This window comes from Gorilla gorilla, chromosome 1 (assembly GCF_029281585.2).
Source record: "Gorilla gorilla gorilla isolate KB3781 chromosome 1, NHGRI_mGorGor1-v2.1_pri, whole genome shotgun sequence".
NCBI classification, from domain to species: domain Eukaryota; kingdom Metazoa; phylum Chordata; class Mammalia; order Primates; family Hominidae; genus Gorilla; species Gorilla gorilla.
In genome coordinates, this window is record NC_073224.2 from 36,112,061 (window position 1) to 36,136,252 (window position 24,192).

General features: G+C 37.1%; 2 protein-coding genes across 6 annotated transcripts in view; both read right to left on the minus strand.

Moving 5' to 3' along the window:
• The window catches only part of HHIPL2 (HHIP like 2), a 39,737-nt gene extending 32,269 nt beyond the window's left edge, over positions 1 to 7,468 (minus strand). The window contains exon 1 of one of the 2 annotated variants that reach the window (XM_063708301.1): positions 7,408 to 7,468. The gene's annotated coding sequence lies outside the window, so the exon portion shown is untranslated. Of the gene's footprint in view, positions 1 to 6,585; positions 6,693 to 7,407 lie in introns of those variants that run through there. The other variant, XM_055379090.2, reaches the window with a different exon arrangement.
• TAF1A (TATA-box binding protein associated factor, RNA polymerase I subunit A) overlaps positions 4,058 to 24,192 on the minus strand; it is a 35,146-nt gene continuing 15,011 nt past the window's right edge. For 3 of the 4 annotated variants that reach the window (XM_055379100.2, XM_055379113.2, XM_055379108.2), the window contains 7 exons: positions 19,790 to 19,920; positions 18,769 to 18,927; positions 13,330 to 13,396; positions 12,447 to 12,570; positions 10,638 to 10,792; positions 7,899 to 8,048; positions 4,058 to 7,544 (listed from right to left, as the gene is read on the minus strand). In XM_055379100.2, the coding sequence (XP_055235075.1) occupies positions 7,936 to 8,048; positions 10,638 to 10,792; positions 12,447 to 12,570; positions 13,330 to 13,396; positions 18,769 to 18,927; positions 19,790 to 19,920 (749 nt within the window). In that variant the 3' untranslated portion in view covers positions 4,058 to 7,544; positions 7,899 to 7,935. Of the gene's footprint in view, positions 7,545 to 7,898; positions 8,049 to 10,637; positions 10,793 to 12,446; positions 12,571 to 13,329; positions 13,397 to 18,768; positions 18,928 to 19,789; positions 19,921 to 24,192 lie in introns of those variants that run through there. The other variant, XM_055379103.2, reaches the window with a different exon arrangement.

Consider the following 24,192-nt stretch of genomic DNA (forward strand, 5'->3'; position numbering starts at 1 on the left):
ACATGTATCTGTAGTCCTAGTTACTTGGGAGGCTAAGGTGGGAGAATTGCTTGAGCACAGGAGTTCAAGGCTGTGGTGAGCTGTGATCACATCACTGCACTCCAGCCTGGGTGACATAGGAAGATCCTGTAGATAGGTAGGTAGGCAGATAGATAGATGGGTAGATAGATAGATAGATAGATAGATAGATAGATAGATAGATAGATAGACAGATAGATAGATAGACAGATAGATAGGAGGGAGTAGTCAGAATGATCATCAGAATAGTCCTGCTTTCCTATTTGTACTGTTCAGTACTACACCTAGTTGGCCGGGTGCGGTGGCTCATGCCTGTAATCCCAACACTTTGGGAGGCCGAGGCGGGTGGATCACTTGAGGCCGGGAGTTTGAGACCAGCCTGGCCAACATAGCAAAACCCTGTCTCTACTAAAACTACAAAAAAATTAGCTGGGTGTGGTGGCACACGCCTGTAATCCCAGCTACTCAGGAGGCCGAGGCAGGAGAATCACTTGAACTCAGGAGGTGGAGGCTGCAGTGAGCCGAGATCACACCACTGCACTCCAACCTGAGTGACAGAGTGGGACTCTGTTTAAAAAAAAAAAAAAAAGTATACCTAGTTGAGTGGTGCTTTTTAAAACATGGGTCACACCTATAATCCCAACACTTTGGGAAGCTGAGGTGGGTGGATGGCTTGAGCCCAGAAGTTTGAAACCAGACTGGGCGACATAGTGAGACTCTGTCTCCACAAAAAAAATAAAAATAAAAAATTAGCCAGATGTGATGGTGCATGGCTGTGGTCCCAGCTACTCAGGAGGCTGAGGTAGGAGGATTGCTTGAGCCCAGAAGTTCAAGGCTGCAATGAGACATGATTGCAGCACTGCACTTCAGCCTGGGTGACAGAGTGAGACCCTGTCTCAAAATAAATTAAAATTAAAATTAAATAAATGTCATCCATGATTCACTGTTGACTGTGCTATTTCTTCTGGGTTATTTGCTCAAATGTCACAGAATGTCATGCTTCTGGAAGCCTTAAGCAGGAGGAGTAACATGGACTAATTTCAGCCAGTGAATTCACCCCCACTGCCTTCTCAGAACCATCAAACCCTGGGATATGGAAGAATGAGTGCATTATCTCATCCAGGTAGGACCTGAGAGTATTTTCTGATCTTCTCATGACTTTTATGTATCCATTTTCCCTTTGTCGTGAAAAATATGGAGATCTTATTGTTTTGAGCAGAGTCACTGCAAGATTAGCAGGGAAAGATGGGCGGGCAAAATCTGATCAGACAGTGACAGCATGAGTTTCTGATTACTAAAATATGTAACATTTCAGACGATACTACGTTTTAGATATAATCGTGTATGTAATTATGGCCAGGCATGGTGGCTCATGCCTGTAATCCCAGCACTTTGGGAGGCCGAGGTGGGCAGATCACAAGGTCAGGAGTTCGAGACCAGCCTGACCAACAAGGTGAAACCCTGTCCCTACTAAAAAAAAAAAAAAAATTAGCTGGGTGTGGTGGCATGTGCCTGTAATCCCAGCCACTCAGGAGGCTTAGGCAGGAGAATCACTTGAACTCAGGAGGCGGAGGTTGCAGTGAGCAGAGATTGCGCCATTGCACTCCAGCCTGGGTGACAGAGCGAGGCTCTGTCTATATATATATATATATATATATGTAATTATGTAATAATCATGCAATAATTTTACAAAAGATGTCTTGGTGTCAATTCAGTAAATACATACTATTTTGTGCGAAGTATTATGCTGGAAGAGAAATGTTTAACAGAAAACTGATATATAAAACAAACTTTTTCAAGGAGTTTATGCTCTGAGAAAAAAGGATGAAAGTATCCAAATAATACAGGCAGATATAAGATTAAGGTAACAGTAAGGGAGGAACAAACTGCCATTAGGGATCCCAAGGACGGAGAGATGACATTCGGCTGCAGGGGATTAAGAATATCATAATGAAAGTTGACTGGAGCTTTTAGATAAGTTATAGATGGAAAAGAACAGAAAAGACATTTTCACTGAACATTAGGTGAGCTTATAAAATAACTCTGAAACTATAAGCTAGGACCAGACAGAGTATCTGAAATCACTTCAGTTTCCACTTTTGAAGCAAACATAATCCTTTAAAAAATTAGCTTGGGCTGCTGTTAACACAGCCACAAACTTGGTGGCTTAAACAACAGAAATGTATTGTCTCACAGCTCGGGAGCCCAGAAGTCTGAGATTAAGATGTTGGCAGGGTTGGTTCCTTCTGAAGGCCGCAAGGGACACTGCTCCATGCCTGATCCCTAGCTTCGTGCAGTCTGCCAGCAATCTTGCATTCCGATTGTGGATGCATCACCCCGAGCTCTGTCTTCATGTTCACATGGTGCTCCTTCTCCCTGTGTGCGTTTGTGTCCAAATTTCCCCTTTTATAAGGACACCAATCATACTGGATTAGTGCCCACCATAATGACTTCATTTTAACATGATTGTCTCTGTAAAAACTATCCCCAAATAAGGTCACATTCTGAGGTACTGGGGGGTAGGACTTCAACCATTCTTTTTTAGGGGACACAATTCAGCCCACAACAGTAACACACACATTCACACACACGCACACAGTTTCATATAGCATGTGCCTTTTAACATCCCCCACCCACCCGCCCCCCACAAGACAGGGTCTCAGTGTCACCCAGGCTGGAGTGCCAGTAGCTGGAACTGCGGGTGTGTGCTACCACGCTCAGTTAATTTTTACTTTTTTTTTTTTTTTCTTTGTAGAGACGGTGGTTTCACCATGTTGCCCAGGCTGGTCTTGAACTCCTGGGCTCAAGTGATCTATCCCCCTCGGCCTCCTAAAGTGCCGGGATTATAGGCATGAGCCACCATGCCCAGTGCAAGTGCCTTTTAAAAAGTGATGTTGAGAGTCAGGTGTTTATCCTAAATCAGGTCATGGAACATAACAGAAAAAATATAAAAAGAAATGTTCTAGCTCAGTAGCTTCTCATATAGTTTACTGATGTAACTATCTATCTGCCTTCAGACTCCCTCTGTCACAGTCTAAAGATGAACAGGTTGTACCTCAGATTAGAGAAAGTATAACAACTCACTTGTACGAAGCATTACAGTTTACAAAGTATCTTCTCACACTGCATTTCATTTGATCTTCAGTTCTCTCAAGACAATTAAGTCAGCAAGGTAGATATATTACCAGTGAGCATATAAATGAATGAAGTCCAAGAGGGGTTCAGTTAGGGCCCCACTTTAGATGAATAGAGATGGCAACACAATTCAGGTGTTCTGAATTACAGCCCAGATCTTTTTCATTCCATCATGATGTACCCAAAAAGAATGAAAGTACAGTTATCACTTTTATTTGTTCTTCGTTTGGAAAAATTTGTCTCATATGCAGCCTACTGAAGAGTGTATTGACTGAAGAGTGTATTGACTGAAGATTCAGTTCCATTGATAAGATTATCTGGGAGTTCTTGGTATAGGCATGAGGGGAGTTGTAATTAAACAACTGGCAGTGGTATCACTATGGGACTGACGGGCAGAAACAAAGAGCCGCCTCTACTCACTGAGCTAAAGGCTACCTTCATAACTATGAAAACAACATAGAAGTCAGCTTCATATTTTTTGTGGGACTGAGTAGACTCTTACTTGGTGGCAGATTGGTTTAGAAGCATGAATCTTGGATTGACTTATTCAGATGTTAGTCATATTATTTGTAGACCATCCATCAAAGGTCCTGCTTGTTTCCTTTTGGAATATTTAAAATACAAAGATTCTAATTCAATCCAGCAGAAAAAGCCCTTGTGCTGTAAATATAGGTAATAACTGGGTCCAAAAGGGCACACCTGTTTTTTTCTTAATTTTTGTTGCTTTTCCTTTTTCAAAAATGTTAACATAAAACAATGTGTCTATTTATTGAGAAAAAACATTTACCAGGACCCATGCTCAGCACTTTACATCAACCTTTCCAGACCATCCCATTTTACAGAATAAAGGTGAGGCCCAGGCTAGGTGGGGGGCTTCAGTCATGCTGGAATTTGAACCCAGACCTTTCTGACTCCATAGAACATTCTTTTATTTCTTTTTATGAGGGGAGGTGGGAAGGGAATGGGGTGTTGACAGCTTTACAGAGATGTAATTCACATTCCATATAATTAATCAGCTAGGGGCTAATAATCCAAAATATAGAAAGAACTCATACAACTCAATAACAAAAATATAATTCCACTTTAAAAATGGGCAAAGGACCTACACAGACACTTCTCAAAAGAAATTCAAATTGCTAACAGGTATATGAATAAGCGCTCAACATCTCCAGTCATGACGGAAATGCTAATCAAACCACGAGATACAGCCTCACACCTGGTAGAATGAATAGTATCAAAGGTCAAAGATAAGTGCTAGGGAGGATGAAGAGAAGAGGAAGTGCTTGTATGCTGCTGTTGGGGATGTAAATTATGGAAAACAACATGGAGGTTCCCCCAAAAAATTGAAAATAGAAATATCTGGGTATATACCCAAAAGAATTGAAATCAAGATTGCAAAGAGATATCTGCACTCCTATGTTCACTGCAGCACTACTCAACGTCCTTTGATAGATGAATAAAGATAGGGTTTATAAAATTACAATTACATACTGCTCAGCCTTATAAAAGGAAGAAATCCTGACATTCAGAACATGGAGGATATTATGCTGAGCAAAATTAAAATAGGCAAGACACAGAAAGAGAAATACTGCATGATCATCTCACTTGTATGTGAAATTTGAGTCCAATTCATAGAAGCAGAGGGTAAGATGGTTGCCAGGGGCTGAGGGAAGGGGGAAATGGAGCGATATTGGTCAAATGGTACAAAGTTTCAGTGATACAAGATGAACGATTTCTGGAGATCCAATGTCCAGCATGGTGATGACAGTTCAGTACTGTATTACATACTTGTAATTTGTTAAGAAGATCTTATATCTTCTCATCACACATACATACACAATACATACATAATGGTAATTATGTAGAGGTAATGAAGATATTAATTAGCTTGATTATAGTGATAATTTCAGAATGTATATCAAAACATCAGGTTGTACATCTTAAATATATACATTCAGAGGTTTCAAGGAGAAAACAAGACTTTAAATTATCTTTAGTTATTGCTAAAGTGTCTTAAAATAGTCGTGACGAATGGTTATAAGTAGTAACCATATAAGCAAGCAGTCCTGTCAGACTATTCCAGCACAGTATTTCAGCTCACTGCTTATATACAGGTGGTAGGGTTCAGTATGGTGCAAAATCACATCAAACTTGCTCAAAAGTTACATTCAAGCAGAATCTCATCAAGGTTTAGGTGTAAGAGTACATCTGGTTATGGATTACAGAAGCATAATCACTAATCCCATCAGACATCTCATGTGTAAGAAAAGGCAAGGACTGGGGTCATTTAAGGAATGTAGTGACTCAGGTAAGCGATGTGGGGGTGCCCTGTGCCCTGTTTTGTCTTCAAGGCATCTTTCCAGAGAGTTGCATGTCATCACAGGGTCAGGGGCTTTGTGAAATGATGCTGGCAGGCAGAAATGAGCAGACCTGGGTTCTTTTTGCTGCTTTGTCTCACTCCACCACCTGGCTCAGCGCTCTGCACGTAGTCAACACTGACTGCACTGGGAGGCCATACAGATACTACATGAGAGTGTGATCTTTGGAACCACATTGATTGGGTTGGGATCCTGGTGCCAACACCTATGAGCTGTGACCTTGGCAAGTTACTTCATCTCCAATGACCTCATTTTCTTTATTGGTAAAATAGGAATAATTCATAGGACTGTGGTGGTTTTACAATGAAAGGTAAAGCCCAATTTTAGCTATTACTGTTATTCATGGAAGCAGCTTAAACATCAGTGGACCTAAAAAAAGTTTCACAGGTGACTTGCACTACTCTTACTGAACATTTGATAAGAACATTTGATGTAAAAATGTTGAGACAGCTTTGTATGGAAACCAAGAATCAAAACTACTCATTTCTTTTATTCTCACCTCCATTTTCTTAGAGATCAAGAGAAATCATAGCCCTATTTTATAGCTTTTGACTAAAAGTTTCAGGAAGTAGATCTTGGCCTATGCTTTCAGATTTTTTCCACATCGTCTGGGAATTTCATTGCTAGAGTATTGGTCTTACACAGAACTCCTACACAACCGAATTATGGACTCCCAGCAGTAAAGCTACCCCTATTTATGTGGAAGCTTTAACTTGGTTTATTTTGGCTCTGTGGAACGCCTACTCATTTTACATGTACTTTCTAAGTGCTTCTTTATTGATAGACCTTTCTTACTAAGTAATATTGAAATATAAACTATTGACAAAGCACAATTTGCCCCCTAACCTTCTTGCAGATGGTTTAGAATTAGTAGGAATATAAGCCAAAGGGAAATGTGTGTCTCGCCATCTAAATATTAGACTTGCTCTGAAGTTAGTGAGTCTTCATGGAACTCAATTACTAGTTATTCCAGCAGTAAATGTAAAAGCCAAGACATTTCTGAAGAAGCACTTATTCTACCAATTATTCCAACATATTATAAAGCTCAGCTCACGTTCCAGGAAAGTTGCTGTTGGCTTCTGGCCAGGTTTTCCCCATGGGTTTACTGTGTGACTCAGGGACACCATTCCACTGGTGAGTTTCCTCCAGTGTCCAGCCAAATACCGCTGCATCCTCGTTTCCAAGAGAAAAAGGAGAGGGGACGCGTGAGTTCTTTTTCTCCAAGACAGAGTCTCGCTCTGTCACCAGGCTGGAGTGCAGCGACACGATCTCAGCTCACTGCAGCCCCCGCTTCCCAGTTTCAAGCGATTCTCCTGCTTCAGCCTCCCGAATAGCTAGGACTACAAGCGCGCACCACCAAGCCCGGCTAATTTTTTTTTGGTATTTTTAGTAGAGACAGGGTTTCACCATGTTGGCCAGGATGGTCTCAATCTCTTGACCTCGTGATCTTAGACTGCTGTGCCAGCCACCAAAAAAGCCGAGCCCTTTAAAGTTAGGCCAGTGCCAGCTGAAAACAGCCAGCCCACTCTACTGCTATGACCCAAATTAGTCCTCTAGAGTCAAAGGTCTCTCTCTAGCAGGAGGTTATTTTGCCCCAAACTGTCATGTCTTTATACTGAAAGAGTCTTTTTTTTTTTTTTTTTTTTTGAGACAGAGTCTAGTTCTGTCGCCCAGGCAGGAGTACGGTGGTGCAATCTCGGCTCACTGCAACCTCCACGTCCCGGGTTCAAGCAATTCTCCTGCCTCAGCCTCCCGAGTAGCTGGGATTACAAATGCCCGCCACTGCGCCCAGCTACTTTTTGTATTTTTAGTAGAGACAGGGTTTCACTGTGTTGGCCAGGCTGGTCTCGAACTCCTGACCTCATGATCCACCCACCTCGGCCTCCCAAGTGCTGAGATTAGAAGTGTGAGCCACCGCGCCTGGCCGAGAAAGAGTCTTTTTCTAAATCCTTCTCTCTTTTCAAAATTCCTCAACAGAACTCATCACCAATATATTTCTTCATGGTGGTATACCTAAAATGGATTAATTAGAATATAAAAGTAGAATATAAATACATTTCACAGCACTACAAGTTACAGTTTATTACACAATAGCCAGAGGCAAAGTATTTGCAAACAATAACGGCTGTAGAGCTATATTCTGTAATTAGTTTGTCATTTGAAGAATTATTCCTTAACAAATGTAACATTTAACATTACAAAAAAGAAAACAGACATAGTTACAAAGAGCAAAGGCAGTAATATTGTTTCTCTAGCTATAAATAATACAAAAATATAAAAATATATAAAAATAAGTTTTTTGTAGTAATATAAGCTTCTTAATACACTACATAAATACATTCAAAAACTATCTACCGAGCTACTTACTGTGTAGCTACAACTGTGAAATAACTAAAATTCAGTATCAGAGTCTTGGATTTACAATACTGTATTTTTTCACAGATCTCTTCATCCGCTTAATTTTCTTCCCTAAGATTTGGTGATCTTGCTTTAAAATATACCGGAAATATCTACAACCTAAAAAGTAAAGCAAAATAAAAAGTTTTAATACTCATCACATTTTTCAAGTATATTTCTACATTTTTAAAATTCTGCTTTAAGTTTAGCACACTAATGATTATGAAAATAGATTTACTTGTATTATCAATATGTCCTAAGCATATTCTCAGCTGTGCCCAATGAAATACATTTCTTCCTATATACAAAATTTATTTGTATTACCAATACGGCATAAGTATATTCTCAGCTATGCCCAGCGAAACATATTTCTTCCTATATATAAAGATGTTTCTAATCCACCATAATTAAAGCATATACTTTAGCTTGTTTTCTACTCTTACTCCTACACCCTAGTGATGGTGACAGGCATATTATATACAGTCACATATTAAATGAGCCTTCTCCAAAAGCACATTCGTATAGCTTCCTTCTCAATGTTAGCTTGTAAATCAGCCAAAGTTACATTCATAACAGTAAGAAAGTTTTCTGTAGAAAATCTTGGTGTGAAGGATTAGAATAAACAAATCATAGGTTAGAAACGGTCAAACATTATCTATTCATTCTAGCCATGTAGAGAGCAGCAAGGTGGAGACCATGTAGCTCTCACAGAGGTGCCTCATGCTCATTAGAAGTTCCACCTGCTGTTCATAGTCTTACAACACACAAAGGACTGTCAAGCATTTGTCAAATATTTCAGACAAATGAATCATATTTCTGTAAGAAAAATGTAAACTGGATATTGAGGTTTTTTAGAGTTGGTAAATGAATAAGACCATAATTCACATATGAAAAATTAATTTCACTACAGTTTCAGCTTGTATGCATCCATCTTCTCTGAGAAAATGCAAGGACATATACTGTAACTATAGTAACCATTTTTATTATTCCTGAAAGTAGTATGCCAGAATTGCTAACATTTTTGTTTTGGTGTTTTTCCTGAGATGGGGTCTCACTATGGGACACAAACTGGTTTTAAACTCCTGGGCTCAAGTAATCCTCCCACCTCAGCCTCCCAAGTAGCTAGGATTATAGGCACACTGCATGCCACCGCATCCAGCTAGTAACGTTTTACTAGCTGGGAAGCAGTGGTGTCTGTAGTGTTACTAAAATAATTTGTATTTCTAAACATATCATACTACCTTAGTAAAAAACAAAATACTTTGCACACAGATTTTTGCCTGTACCTATATAGAAAGCTGGAAAGAATTTCGTTCCCACCCTAACATAGAGAAAAAGCTTAATAAACTAACTCTCAGGTCCATGAGAGCTGAAGTCACAGGGCAACCAAGTAGCTTCAATCCCAACAAGGAAAGACCCCTCCAAGGAGAAATGGGCCTGGCTTGCTTTTAGCGGGGCATGGAAAGAAAGAGAGCCACCATACCCCACTCAAAGCACAAAGCAAAGGCAGACCACACCCAGAATTTGAATCCTATAAAGTAAGGTTGGTAACCAGAGCAAGAAGAAAACCCAGCTTAACTAATGAATAGGCTGACTCAACCCCACACTAACAGCCTGAGAGGAGATGTGGCTCTTGCGGGAGTAACTGATGCCTGATATTTATAGAGCACTTTAGAAATTACAAAGCACTTTGATGCGATGTTCACATGATACTTACAACAATAAGATGGGTGTTACAATGCCCACTTCATAGAAAAGGCTCCTAAAAGTTAATTGCTTGACCTAAGTTACATAGCAAGGGAGTGAATTGGAAAATTAACCCAGATCTTCCTACTCTGCTCAAAGAGACCTCTTGATAATTGTGCTAGATGCCGCTCTTCTCATAAAGTAGAAAAATGACAATCCAAATCACCTTTCTGTTCCTTGTCATCAGTGTATTGATTTTTATTTTCTTCTTAATCAACATTGTATTACATTCACTGAGACTACTAATTCCAAAATAATAGAAACCATATTCAAAAGTGAATTGGAGAATCTCTTCAGGACACCTTAAGCTCCCTAGCAATGGACTGCTTACTAGTGGTCACTGTAAGATTTATTTTCTTCATTTCTGGACATACTCTGTGGTAGTTTCATTTCGGTACTGGCCACCTTTTAATAATTTCAGTGGCATAAAGCAGGTAAGAATTTTACCACCCAAAATATTTCTTTTCTTTGAAGAAAAAATCAATATCCCTTTTCTTTGAAGAGAATTTTTTTCGTATGCTAGTAGGAGGTATTCTTTCTCTTAAGTGGAGGAAATGTTTCACGCTTACAGAAACAGGTAAGTAAATATTAGTAAAATATGAAGCTATTAAAGAACAGTGAGGTCAATAAAGAATATTTTGACACTTGAAAATCTCAGTAAACTTTCTATAAAACAAGGCCAAATGGTCAATTATTGTGAAAACTCCGTATCATGTATCTTAATGGCCCCCTAACAACACTCAAGTCAGGAGATGAAAACCATTCCCAATCAATATGAAATCACTGCTTCTAATCTAAGCACATGGTCCCAACTCAGGATTCACTCTTCCATTAAGCAGTTATGTCTTAAGCACCTAATATTTTTAGGTACCATGTTAGGTAAGCTCTAAATGAAGGCCATACTTCATAATTTCAAAATCAGCCAAAAGCTGTGTCTAGATAAAATGAAAATAAAAACTGTACCTTTTCCTAACAGTAAACCAGCCACAAAAGCTTTCTCACAGGCCAAAGCTGTATCTTCCTTCCAATCACTTTTTGCCCAAAAGTAGCTGAAATGAAAGCCTGGCCACCAGTTTTTCCTGGAGTTCCACTCTTCTTGAACCCACGCAAGGTGGTTTCTGGAAAAGAAAAATGTCAAAAGAGAGGGTCAATGATGGAAACAAATCTATATTATCAGAATTTAGACTTAATTAGAGTCTACAGAAAGATGACAAGGAAGATGCTTCCAAGCTAAATTCTCAATATGGCCAAGGCATAACACATGATTGGCAATAGCAGGAAAGCAAATCCTTTTTTGTTCTCTTCCATCTCCATATCCCATTTTCCATTTCACCAAACAAACAGTTTAGCACAGTGGTTACAGAACAGACTTGAAGCCAGAATCCTGGATTCAAATATTAGCTCTTCCATTTACTATGTATGTGATCCTGGGCAAGTTGTTGAACCTCTCTGAGCTCCAGTGCCCTTGAGGACATTAGTGGTACTGATCTCATAGGAATGTTATTAAGATTAAACTATTCTAGTAGTAGGGTATAGCAGGTCTCATATAAAGCTCTTTGCATAGTGTCTGGTACATAGCAAATGTTCAATAAATATTATCTATTACTATTACTTAAGTAAAACCTTACTTAAAATTATATGCTGCCATGAATTACTATCCAAATGAAGATACCATTATTATACAAATACATTAAGACATATGTTAAACTGTTAAGTGCAGGCAATTCTGTGTGTCTGTGAATAATTTTTTTTATTGTATATATTTGAGGTATACAACATGTTTCATATACATATAGTTAACTTTTTTGTGTGGTGGGACCACCTGAACTCTACTCATAGTAAATTTCCTATATGCAATACAATATTAACTACAGTCTATGTTGCACATTAGATCTCTATAATTTAATTGAGCAAATGCTTATTGGCACCCATGTGCCCCCTATGGTAGAACAAATAGAGGTTCAAAAAAATGAACCTCTTTGCTTTCAAGGACCTTATGATCTAGTAGGAGTTTATTCAGGGCTTCAGATTTAGAAAATGGTTTACAGTGAGTGCGTCAACATATGACACCAAAACCATTTTATAAACAGCACTGTCCCATCGGGACAAGTCATATCTGAAGCCTGAAACAAGTTCCAACTGACAATGAATTGACTAACAACTAAATTGGATATAATAAATATATGAAACAATTTTGTAATATCCCTTCTTCTCACACACTAAGTAAAAATAACAGGAAATTCATTTTCTTTTACTCAAAATGTGACACTAATAATATTATGATCAGAGGTACACTTTTAGATACCCAGGTCAAAATGGATTTAATGAGTATTTGTTAAATGAATAGTGTATGATGGTCTTGTGAGGTCCTAAAAATACTCACTGAAAATGATCAAACACAGGTAGGAGGAAAGCTGCTTCCCACGTGATCTTACAAGTTAATGACGCACAAATCACAAAGAGTCTCTAGCAAAGAGTGATCCCTGCTAGTCTTTATTTCCAAATGGAAAACACATACGTATTCCTTAGCAAGCAGTAGTGCTAAGTACAGGATTTATGTTGATGGCATAAAAAAATTGATAGAATTTTTGTATGTTCTCCTTATGACTCTGTATTTCTTTGCTTCAGAAGAAAATGTACTCAGAAAACAGCTGAAGACACAGTTCAAGAAATTATAAAACATAAGCAAAGATCTTTAAAAATTGATATTAGCTAAAATATTGGGAAATATTATTTATGATGACCTAGTAATAAATACTGTATGTTTCTTACCCCATTAAGATATTTTTCAGATATTTTGCCAAGTATTTCCAAGCAGTTATATTCTTAGTGCATCCGGCAAAATCTAAGACTCCAAATAATACCTCCAACCCCAGTTTACGGTGTTCTTCCTTTTCTGCAATGGTTTTAACAGTTCAAGTTTACATAAGGTATTAAAGTGTACAAAGCTAAAATTTACATGTATACATTTTATCAACTGTATATATACTTTACATATATGTTGTCGATAAAATACTGAATCATAAGCCTTCTGGTTAACAGTTTTTAAAAATTCATTATGCTCTTACTCCTGCAATGAATCTGAAAAACTCAATAAAAATCCCTGCTAATGAGGTAATGGTGGTGAATTTGATCTCAATATGGGTTACACTCCTCTACTGAGGACATTATTTAAAGTACCTGCCCTGTTTGGGCATTTTATACATGTTCTTTCATATTCAGAGAAGAACCTAGGCAGTCCTAGGACCAGTTTGGGCTTAGCCAGCTGATTTCCTTCTATGAAGGAGCATGCTGTTTTCTATGGTGTGCTGAAATGTAGCAGGGATTAAAATGGAGTGAATTATATAAAATCGAGCCATTTCTCTTTTGCAAACTACTGCCTTCACATTGTGTAACAGGAGTAGGCAAACTTTTTCTATAAAGGCCCAGATAATAAATATCTTAAGCTCTGCGAGGCATACAGTCTCTGTCACAACTACACAGCTCTGTCACTATAGTGCAAAAGCAGCCGCAGACAATACATAAACAGATGGACTCCAACAGAACTTGATTTATAAAATCAGGAAAGGGGTGGATTTAGCCGATGGGCCATAGTTTGCTGGTCCCTAGTCTATAGCTTGTCTACACAAGGTATAAAACAACATTTATTTATTACCTGATTTTCTAAGTAAGGTATGGAATTCCAACATCAATTTATGAGATGGTACAATCTGATACAAAATCTGAAAGAAAGAACAGTCTTGTAATTTTTACATACTTGTAAAAGCATTTCTCAAATTTCAGCTTACTTTCAAAATAAAGTTCTTACTGTCTAATATGCTCTCTGTAAATTTATTAAGTATTCTAAAAATACCCTGGCTCTTTATCTAGTTTCAATCTAAGTATAGAAAAGCATTCTCTGTAAAGCTGTCTTAAAAAAAAGTCCCTGATAACAAAATAGTCAGGAGAAGTGAGGAAAATAGGCAGCGACTTTTTATTTGCTCCTTATACATATCTATACTGTTTACCACGCTCAACAACTTAAAACAATTTCTTTCAGAAGCCAGGACTGAAGAAAAAAAGAAAAAAAATCAATTATCACACAGAAAATATACTTATTTACTAAACAGAAGAGATCACAGAATATTTATATAAAGCAAAAAAGCTAAAAAGCCTGGGAGTTAATTTCACAGATTGTGCTCAGGAACAGTTTACTAAGGTTATATGAGTAAATATTTTAACAATCTTTCACACAATGAAAAAATTAAAGATTTTTCTCTTAAAAAATAGGAAGGACTATTTTTATGAATATTCAAAAAATGGAATTTAAAGTAAAGCTGTATTTTTCATTTTCATACATTTAATACTAGAAATGAATTCATTCTGCTTACTAAAGTACTTTGACCTTACATTGAAATAATTTCCAACAAAATTAAAAGTAAATTTTGTTAATTTCTCTTAATCGTTTTTAAAAAGATCAATCAAGATCAATACACCAATATCAGAGAATATTATTGAAATTCAGTTCCTATGAAAGTCACATTTGTCTCATGATTTTATAGAATTCTGTATATGGCTCAATTCACTTAGATTTTTTTTATTGAAATATAACATGTAGTAGAAGTGCATACAAATCATGACACCAGTCAGTTTTCACAAAGTTAAACACTCAGGTAACCAGCACCCAGATCAAATAATAGCACATCACCAGAACACTAGAAATCCTCCATTTGTTTTGAAAAAGTCTTAGTCATGAGACCTTCAAATGTCAGCGTTTTAAAAAAATTAGTTTGCTTGCTTTTGCCCTGTTCTATTCAGAGGTCCTCCACCTAGGACTCCAATGACAAGTATGTCAGATCTTTTCACCAATTCACTTGTAGGCTCGTTTCTGCACCTTTCATCCTTTTTGTTCTCCATGGTTTAGGCTGATATTTTCTATGCAGTTCATTAATCCTCTCTTTTGCTATGTTCAATCTGCTATTAAACCCATGTATTGAGATCTTAATTCCAAATACCCTATTTTTCAAAAGGAAAAACAGAATTTCTCTAAATCCATCTTGTCTTGAATATAAATATGAGATAAGTATTCAACAGTTATTTTCTGTAGCATTTTAAAAAATCGTTTCAAAAACACCATTAGTGATTGATAACCTGAAAGCACAGTCTTGCTTTTGTTTTAAACACAATCCTTAATATTTTGTAATATAAATGAGCCAAAAGCTATCTTAAGAGAGTAAAATAAAAATAGCAACTTTAAAGGTATTGTTTAGTCCAGCCTGGGCAACATAGCAAAACCCTGTCTCTCCAAAAATACAAAAAATTAGCCAGGCATGGTGGCGTGTGCCTGTAGTCCCAGCTACTTGGGAGGCTGAGGTGGCAGGATCACCTGAGCCAGGGAGGTGGAGGCTACAGTAGCCTCACGTGATCATGCCACTGCACTCCAGCTTGGGCAACAGAGTGAGACCCTGTTTCAAACAACAACAACAGCAAAGGATTGTTTAGTAAAACAAAGCCTGTTGAAAAATTTATAAAACGTAGTTTCCATATCTGAAGGTTTGATAATGCCAATTTTGATCACAAAAGTATAAAGATAATTGGCCTTTTAAAAGAAAACAGAGATAAGAACTTTTCTCTATCATTTCTTTAGGTTGAAAGGACCTTTGTCTTTCACCTCTAAAATGCCATGATTAAAAACTGAACACAAAATATACAAAGAATTCCTACAATTTAACAACAAAAACCAAACAACCCAATTCATAAAAGGGCAGAGGACTTGAATAGACATTTGCCAAAGATGATAAACAAATGGCCAATAAGCACATGAAAAGATACACATCACTAGACATTAGGAAAATACAAACCAAAACCACACTGAGACACAGATACCACTTCACACCCACTAGGATAGCAGTCCCCAACCTTTTTGGCACCAGGTCCTGGTTTCGTGGAAGACAATTTTTCCACAGACCAGCGTGAGGGTCGAGGATGGTTTCGGGATTGCATTATTTACGCACTTTACATTTATTGTGCGCTTTATATTATTACATTATAATATATAATGAAATAATTATACAACTCACCATAATGTAGAATCAGTGAGAGCCCTTGTTTTCCTGCAACTGGATGATCCCATCTGGGGGTGATGGGAGACAGTTACAGATCATTAGGCATTAAATTCTCATAAGGAGCACACAACCTAGATCCCTCCCATGTGCAGTTCACAATACGGTCCGGGCTCCTATGAGAATCTAATGCCACCGCTGATCTGACAGGAGGCAGACCTCAGGTAATGCTCACTTGCCTGATGCTCACCTTCTGCTGTGTGGCCTGGTTCCTAACAGGTCACAAACAGATACCGGTCCATGACCCAGGGGTTGGGGATCCCTGCACTAGGATATCAATGATCAAAAAAGGGGATGGAGAATAGAAGCTGTTAGCCAGGATGTGGAATTGTTGGTAGGAATGTAAAATAGTGTAGCTGCTGTAGAAAACAGTTTGACAATTCCTCAAAAAGTTAAAAGAATTACCATATAATCCAGCAATTTCACTCCTGAGTATACACGCAAAAGAAGTGAAAGCAGCAAACTCCAACAAATACCTGTACACTAATCTTTAGAGCAGCATTACTTATAATAGCCAAACAACAAACACAACCCACATGTCTACCAAGAAATGGATAAGCAAAATGTTGTAGGTGCATAAAATGGAATATTATTCAGCCTTAAATAAAAATGGCCGTTCTGATATATGCTACAACATGGATGAACCTTGAAAACATTATGCTAAGTGAAATTAGCAAGACACAAAAGGACAAATGTTATATGATTCCACTTACATGAGGTACCTAGAATAATCAAATTCACAAAGATGGAAATTAGCACAGAGGTTTTCAGGGGCTGGAAGGAGCAGGCAATGAGGAGTTATTGTTTAATGAATAGTTTCTACCTCGGATAACGAAAACATTCTGGAAATAGACAGTGATGGTGGTTGCACAAAACTGTGAATGAATGTACTTAATGCCACTAAATTATATGCTTTAAAAATGATCAAAATGGTAACATTTATTTTTGTATATATTTTCCCACAATTTAAAATGTTAAGCAATATTATATACAACAACCCCATGAAACACTTAGGGACAAATTTAACAAAATACATACACTAAAAACTACAAAACAGTTCAGAGAGAAATTAAAAACCTAAATAAATGGAGAGACATGCCATGTTTACACTTTGGAAACCTCAATACAGTTGAGATGTCAATTCTCTCAAACTGATCTATAGATTCAAAATCTCAGCAAGACCTTTTTGTAGCAACAGGTAAGTTGATTATACAATATACATGGAAAGTTAAAAGAACCTAGAAAAGCCAAAAGCAATTTTGAGAAAGAACAAATTTGTATGACTTTCATGATATGATTCCAAGACTTGCTACAAAGCTACAGTAATCATATTAAGGCCACATGAGATATTACTACACACCCACTAGAATGGCAATAACTCAAATTTAGAAGACCTACAATACGAAGTATTGGCAAGGATGTGGAGAAACTGAATTTTCATCTTTCGAGGTGGAAATATACATCACTAGAACACAACAGACTTCATATACAGCCTACTGGTTTTCAACAAAGTTCCAAATGTACTAAATGGAGAAAGGAGAGTCTTCAATATAATGCTGGAACAACCACATGGGAAAAAATGAACTTTGACCTTTGCCACACACTACCCACAAAAAAATAGCTAAAAATCTACCATGACCTAAACATAAAACTATATAACACATCTAGAAAAAAAAAAAAAAGAACTCTTCATTATCTTGAGATAGGCAAAGATTTCTTAGACAAAAAGCACTAACCATAAAGAAAAAAAAATGTACAAACTGAACATCAAAACTAGAAGTTTCTAGTCTTTGAAAGATACTATTAAGGAAACCAAAAGGCAAGGCACAGAGAGAAAATATTCATAATTAATATTCTTCACAAAGGACTTATATCCAGATTACAAAAAAATTTCCAAATCAGTAAGAAGACAATTGATCCCCCCAAAAATAGACTAAGTAGTTGGACACACGACAAAAGAAGATACAGGAATGGCCAACAGACATACTAAAAGATGCTCAACATCACTAGTCATTAGGGAAATACAATTTAATGCCACATGGGACACCCAGAAGAGGCTATTATTCAAAAGACCTCCAATACCAAGTGTTGGCACAGATGTGGAGAAACTGAATTTTCATACTGCTGTGTGAATGTCAATGGTACAGTCACTTCAAAAAACAGTTGGGCAGTTTCTTAGGAAGTTAAGCATATACTTTCCTTACTACTCTTAGGCAGCAACTCCTCTCTCAGGTAGCTACCCAAGAAATATGAAAATATATGTGTATACAGAATCTCGTACATGAATGTTCTCAGCAGCATCATTCACAATAGCCAAAAAGTAAAAATTACCCAAATGTCCATCAAGAAGTGAATGTATAAAAATGAAATACTATTCAGCAGTAATAAGGAACAAATTACTAATATACACAATAACATGGATGAATCTCAAATATGTTATGCTGAGCAAGAGAAGCCAGATTAAAATGACTACATAAGAGTCCGCTTATATGAAATTCTAGAAGAGATAAAAATTAATCTATAGTGACAATAAGCAGATCAGTGATTGTCTGGGGCCATGGGTGTGGGGACAGACTGGCTGCAAAGGGAAATGAAAGGCATTCTGGGGGCGACAGAAATGTTCTATATCATGATTACCATGGTGGTTCATGAATGTAATGCATCCAAGCATATACTTAAAATAAGCGTGTTTACTCTCTGAAAACTAAATTTCAATAAAGTTGATTTTCAAAAAATATCAGTGCAGAGTATTCCAACCAGGGTTGCACAAGACTTCTGATCCTCTCTCCTCAGTCTCATCCGGGCAGCAGGGGATAGTGTGGATGATACATACATGGAGATGGCAGCTGGAGCCAACTTTCTCTGTTTACCTCAGTGTACTGTACATTATTGAAATTTTCTGTAGATGCTATAAAACTTAGAAAGCAATGGCCTAAGAATGTTTTAATGTAGATTCCCAACCCTGGTCAAACATCGAGATAAAAATTCTATACCTTAAGCACACTTATCAATTTTGATCTTGGTGCCTTCTGTCTCTTTAGAAAGTTGTATAAGTAGATATGGGCATTTGGATTCGATGGAAACTTTTCATCATATGCATAATTGGTGAGTACCTCTTGGGCTCCATCTCGATCCCCATAGAATTCCAGCATCTATATAAAATAAATCATAATATCTTAGCTGAATTCTGTAAGACAGCTATACGAAAAATAATACACAGCATAAGTTTACTGATGGGTATTTTTTAAAAATCACAAAACTGACAGGGTTCCCATTTTTTCCCTGTATTTTGTTACTACTAATAAAAAATGCAGCAACTTCAACATAAATTCTCTTCCTATAAAAAATAAGAGTCCTCAAAGCAGGGAACACTAATGCTTGAAAATGTGATGCAGCTAACCTCAGTGCCCTACATCACTGCAGCCACAAAAGGAGTGCATGAGAACTGTAATTCCTTTCATCCTATTCCCATCCTTACACAGGAATTTCCAGATTATGATTTTGGAGATTATCTTCTGACAACACAATTATCAACTTGCCACTCATTAACTTTCACAAAGCAAATTATTTTGAAGATTTATTCCTAGTGCCTAGCACCAAGGCCCTCAGTCCTTTTACAATGACTCTGGGATGACAGGACGTTCTTATGAACTTCCAAAAAGCCATCAGTCTTCACCTCATATAGTATGACCCACTTTTTCAGATTTTTGTCCTCTTTCCTTCTATATCCCACCAAATCATAAGGTATCTTACTGCATTTCTTTTAAACTCAACAAGAATAAGACTAAATTAACATTTACTACTATATTGCTATTTATTTTATAGATACTTGGCCATGACGGGTTATACAGTGGTGAAAATAAACAAATTCAGACCAAAAGACACCGTATTTTTGCTTTCTTTTAAATAATTTTTTCCATTAGTTTCTTTCTGATCAATAAAGATTAGGCATGCAGTCTTTGTATAGGCTTTTGACAAAATAAAACCAATAAATTTTATGAAAATTCTACTTACTTCTACATAACTCTTCACAAAAGGGTCCCAAACTCCAGGAATTTTAATCAATGCAGAAATATTTGCAGATGTCTTCCAGCTGTGGTTGAACACATCCTGGGCTACTGCATTGTAAGCATAATCATCCTTATCTGCCCAAGGATACAAGATCTTTTAACATTCATAAACATTGAGGACTTCTGTTAAATTAGTAATTTAAAAAACTATCTGCGAGAAAAACTCAATTGCTGATAGCTACAACAGTAAATTCCAACAAATATTTAAAGGAAAATACTAATTCTTCACAAATTCTCCCAAAAAAGGACAGAAAAGAATACTTCCTAACTTATTCTAAGCCAGTATTACCATGATACAAAAACCAAAGACAACACAATAAAACTACAGATCAGTATCTCTTAAGAATATAGCTGCAAAAATCTTTAACAAAAATACTAGCAAACTGAGTCCAGCAACATATAAAAAGCAGTATACATCATGTCCAAGTGGGATCTATACTAGGAATGCAAGGTTGGCTTAACATCTGAAAATCAATTAATGCAAATAATAAAATAGAGATCTATTGATCTAAACCAAATCAAAAGAATACAGGACCAAAACCGCATGATCATCACAATAGACACAGAAAAAGCATCTGAAAAAACACAATAACCCTTCATGATAAAAAGACTCAACAATGTAGGAATAGAAGGAACTTCCTCAATCAGATAAAAGGCATCTATGAAAAACTCATAGCTAACATTGAACTGAATGATAAAAGACTGCATGTTTTCCCCCTAAAATCAGGAATAAGACACAAATGTCTTTTCTCACTACTTTGTTCATTATATTGGTGGTTCCAGCCAGGACAATTAAGCAAGAACATAACAAAAAGATATCCAAGATTGGAAAGGAAGAAGTAAAACTATCTCTATTTGTAGATGACATGGTCTTGTACACAGAAAAATCCTAAGAACCCACTAAAAATTTACTGAACTAATAAATGAGTTCACAAAGGTTGCAGAGTACAAGACCTATACACAATAATCAACTGTATGTCTATACACTTGCAATGAACAATCAGAAGATAAAATTAGGAAAACAATGCCATTTGCAAAAGCATCAAAAGTAACAAAATGGGTATAAATTTTACAAAAGAGATGCAAAATTTTACTCTGAAAAGTGATACTGTTGAAAAAATTTTTTTAAAGACCTAAATGAATGAAAAGACACTCTGTGTTCAGTTGAAAGACTTACTGTTGTCAAATTGATCTACAGATACATGTAATTCCTATCAAAAACTTGGCCTTTTTGCGTAAGTTGACAGGCTGATTCTATAATTCATATGAAAATGCAAGGGACCAAAGAAGAACAAAGAATCTTTAAAAAGGACAAAGTTGGATAATGTACTCTATGACTACGGCCAGGCATGGTGGCTCACGCCTATAATCCCAGCACTTTGGGAGGCCAATGTGGGTGGATCACCTGAGGTCAGGAGTTCGAGACCAGCCTGACCAACAAGGTGAAACCCCGTCTCTACTAAAAGTACAAAAAAATTAGCCGGGCGTGGTGGCACACGCCTGTAGTCCCAGCTACTCAGGAGGCTGAGGCACAGGAATCGCTTGAACCTGGAAGACACAGATTGCAGTGAGCTGAGATCCTGCCACTGTACTCCAGCATGGGCAACACAGCAAGACTCAGTCTCAAAAAAAAAAAAAAAAAAAACTACAAAGCTGTAGTAATCAAGACTGTGTGATATGGGCAGAAAGAGAGACATATGTAGATCAACGGAAGATTTAGAGTCCAGAAGTAAACCTCTACATTTATAGGTAACTAATTTTCTTTTGTGTGTGTGTAAGACAGGGCCTTACTTTGTCTCCCAGGCTGGACTGCAGTGGCATGATTTCAGCTTACTGAAGCCTCACTCTACCTCCTGGGCTCAAGTGAACCTCTCACCTCAGCCACTCAAGTAGCCAGGACTACAGGCACACGCTACCACACTCAGCTAATTTTTGTATTTTTTGTAGAGATGCAGTTTCACCATGTTGCCCAGGTTGGTTTCGAACTCCTGAGGGCTTATGCAATCTACCTGTCTTGGCCTCCCAAAGTGCTAGGATTACAGGCATGGCCACTGCTCCCGGCTGCTAACTAATTTTCAGTAAGGGTGCCAAGACAATTCAGTGGGAAAATAATAGACTTTTCAATAAATGCTACAACAACTGGATATCCACATACAAAATAATAAAGTTGGGCCCCTACCTACTTCATAAAAATTAACTCAAAGGCCAAAATGTAAGAGCTAAAACTTTAAAACTCTCAGAAGAAGTGAAAATCTTTGTGATCTTGCAGTAGGCAATAGCTTCTTAGATGTGATACCAAAACCACAAGCAACAAAAGAAGAAACAGTTAAACCTCATCAAATGAAACACTTTTCTGCTTCAAAGGACACCATCAAGGTAGTGAAAAGAAGGCCAGGCGCAGTGGCTCACATCCGTAATTCCAACACTTTGGGAGGCTGAGGTGGGCAGATCACTTGAGGTCAGGAGTTCGAGACCAGCCTGGCCAACATGGTGAAACCCCATCTCTACTAAAAACACAAAAATTAGCTGGGCGTGGTGGCAGGCGCCTCTAATCTCACCTACTCAGGAGGCTGAGGCAGGAGAATCACTTGAACCTGGGAGCCACAGGTTGCAGTGAGCTGAGATTGCGCCACTGCACTCCTGCCTCAGTGACAGAGTGAGACTCCATCTCAAAAAATAATAATAGTAAAATAAAATAAAAAGATAGTGAAAACACACAGAAAAGGTGAAAATATTTCCAAGTCATGAATCTGATATATCTGATAAGAGAATTCTGTCTAGAACAACTAAAGTACTCTTACAACAACTCAATAATCTAAAAGCAGGTAATTAAAATATGAGCAAAAGATCTGAATGAAAATTTCTCCAAAAATGATATACAAATGGCCCATAAGCACATGAAAAGATGCTCAACATCATTAACACCCAGGAGAATGCAAATCAAAACTACAAGATGCCATTTCACACCCACCAGGATGACTATAATAGAAAAGACAGATAATGACAAGTGTTGGTGAGGATGTGGAGAAATTTGTACCCTTATACACCGCTACTGGGGATGTAAAATAGTGCAATTGCTTTGGAAAACAGTCCAGTGGTTCTTAAAAAGGATAAACTTAGAGTTATATGACCCAGCAATTTCTCTCTTAGGTATATACCCAAGAGAAACAAAAACACATGTCCATACAAAAACTTGTACATAAATGTTCACAGTAATGTTATTCAAAATAGGCAAAAGTAGAAACAATCTAATTGTCCATCAACTGATGAATGAATACCTAAGATATGGTATACACAAACAATGGAATTCTACTCAGTAGTAGAAATGAAGTACCATTACATGCTATAATATTAAAAACATTATGCTTTCTTTGTCAAAATTTTGTTAGGGAAAAAAAAAATTATGCTAAGTAAAAGAAGACCACATACTGTATGATTCCATTTGTATGAAATGTCCAGAACAGGCAAATCTCTAGAGGCAGAAAGCAGATGAGTGGTTGCCTAGGACTGGAGGGGTGGGGAGAAATGGGAGAGCACAGGGTTTCTTTTTAGGGTCATGAAAATATTCTAATATTGTACTGATGGTTACAACTCTATGAATATACTAAAAACCACTGAGTTGTATATTTTAAGTGGGTGAATTTGTATGGTATGTGCATTATATCTTAATTCTCAATAAAGCTATAAAGAAAAAAAACCATGAGAGATCACTACACCCAACAAATTGGCTGATATGAAAACTTTGACAATAACAAATGTTGAGGAGAATACAAACAAAAGAAAACTCTAATCAGATTGTCAGTAAAGTACAAATTGGTAACCTCTTTGGAAAGAGTTTAGTATATTATGTACCAAAGTTAAAGATGCACAAAACATATTCTATGACAATTCTACTCCTAGAAATGCATACTTATGTGCACCGGTATACAGAAATTAATAGGGGTTAATTTCAAAGCAGAATTATTTATAATAGCCCAAAATAGTAACCTAAATGGCCATCAGTAATAGAAGGAATAGTGTGACTATCATAAAATAAAATATTTTATAACCATAAAAAATGAATAAATTAGAGCTACATCCAATAACATGTATTATCTTAAAACTGATTTTGAACAAAATATGCAAGGCCTAAAAGAATATACACAGTATGACTCCAAATATAGCATTCAGATATAGGCAAAACTAAATCACATTGTTTACAAATGTATACATGAGTGGAAAGAGTATAAAGAAAAACCAGTGAGTGATTACCATAAGTCAGGACAGGGATTTTCTTGAGAGAGAATGGGAGGAAATGCGGTCAGGAAGGCACACAGGGAGAACTTTTAGGTTACGGTGACAGTATTT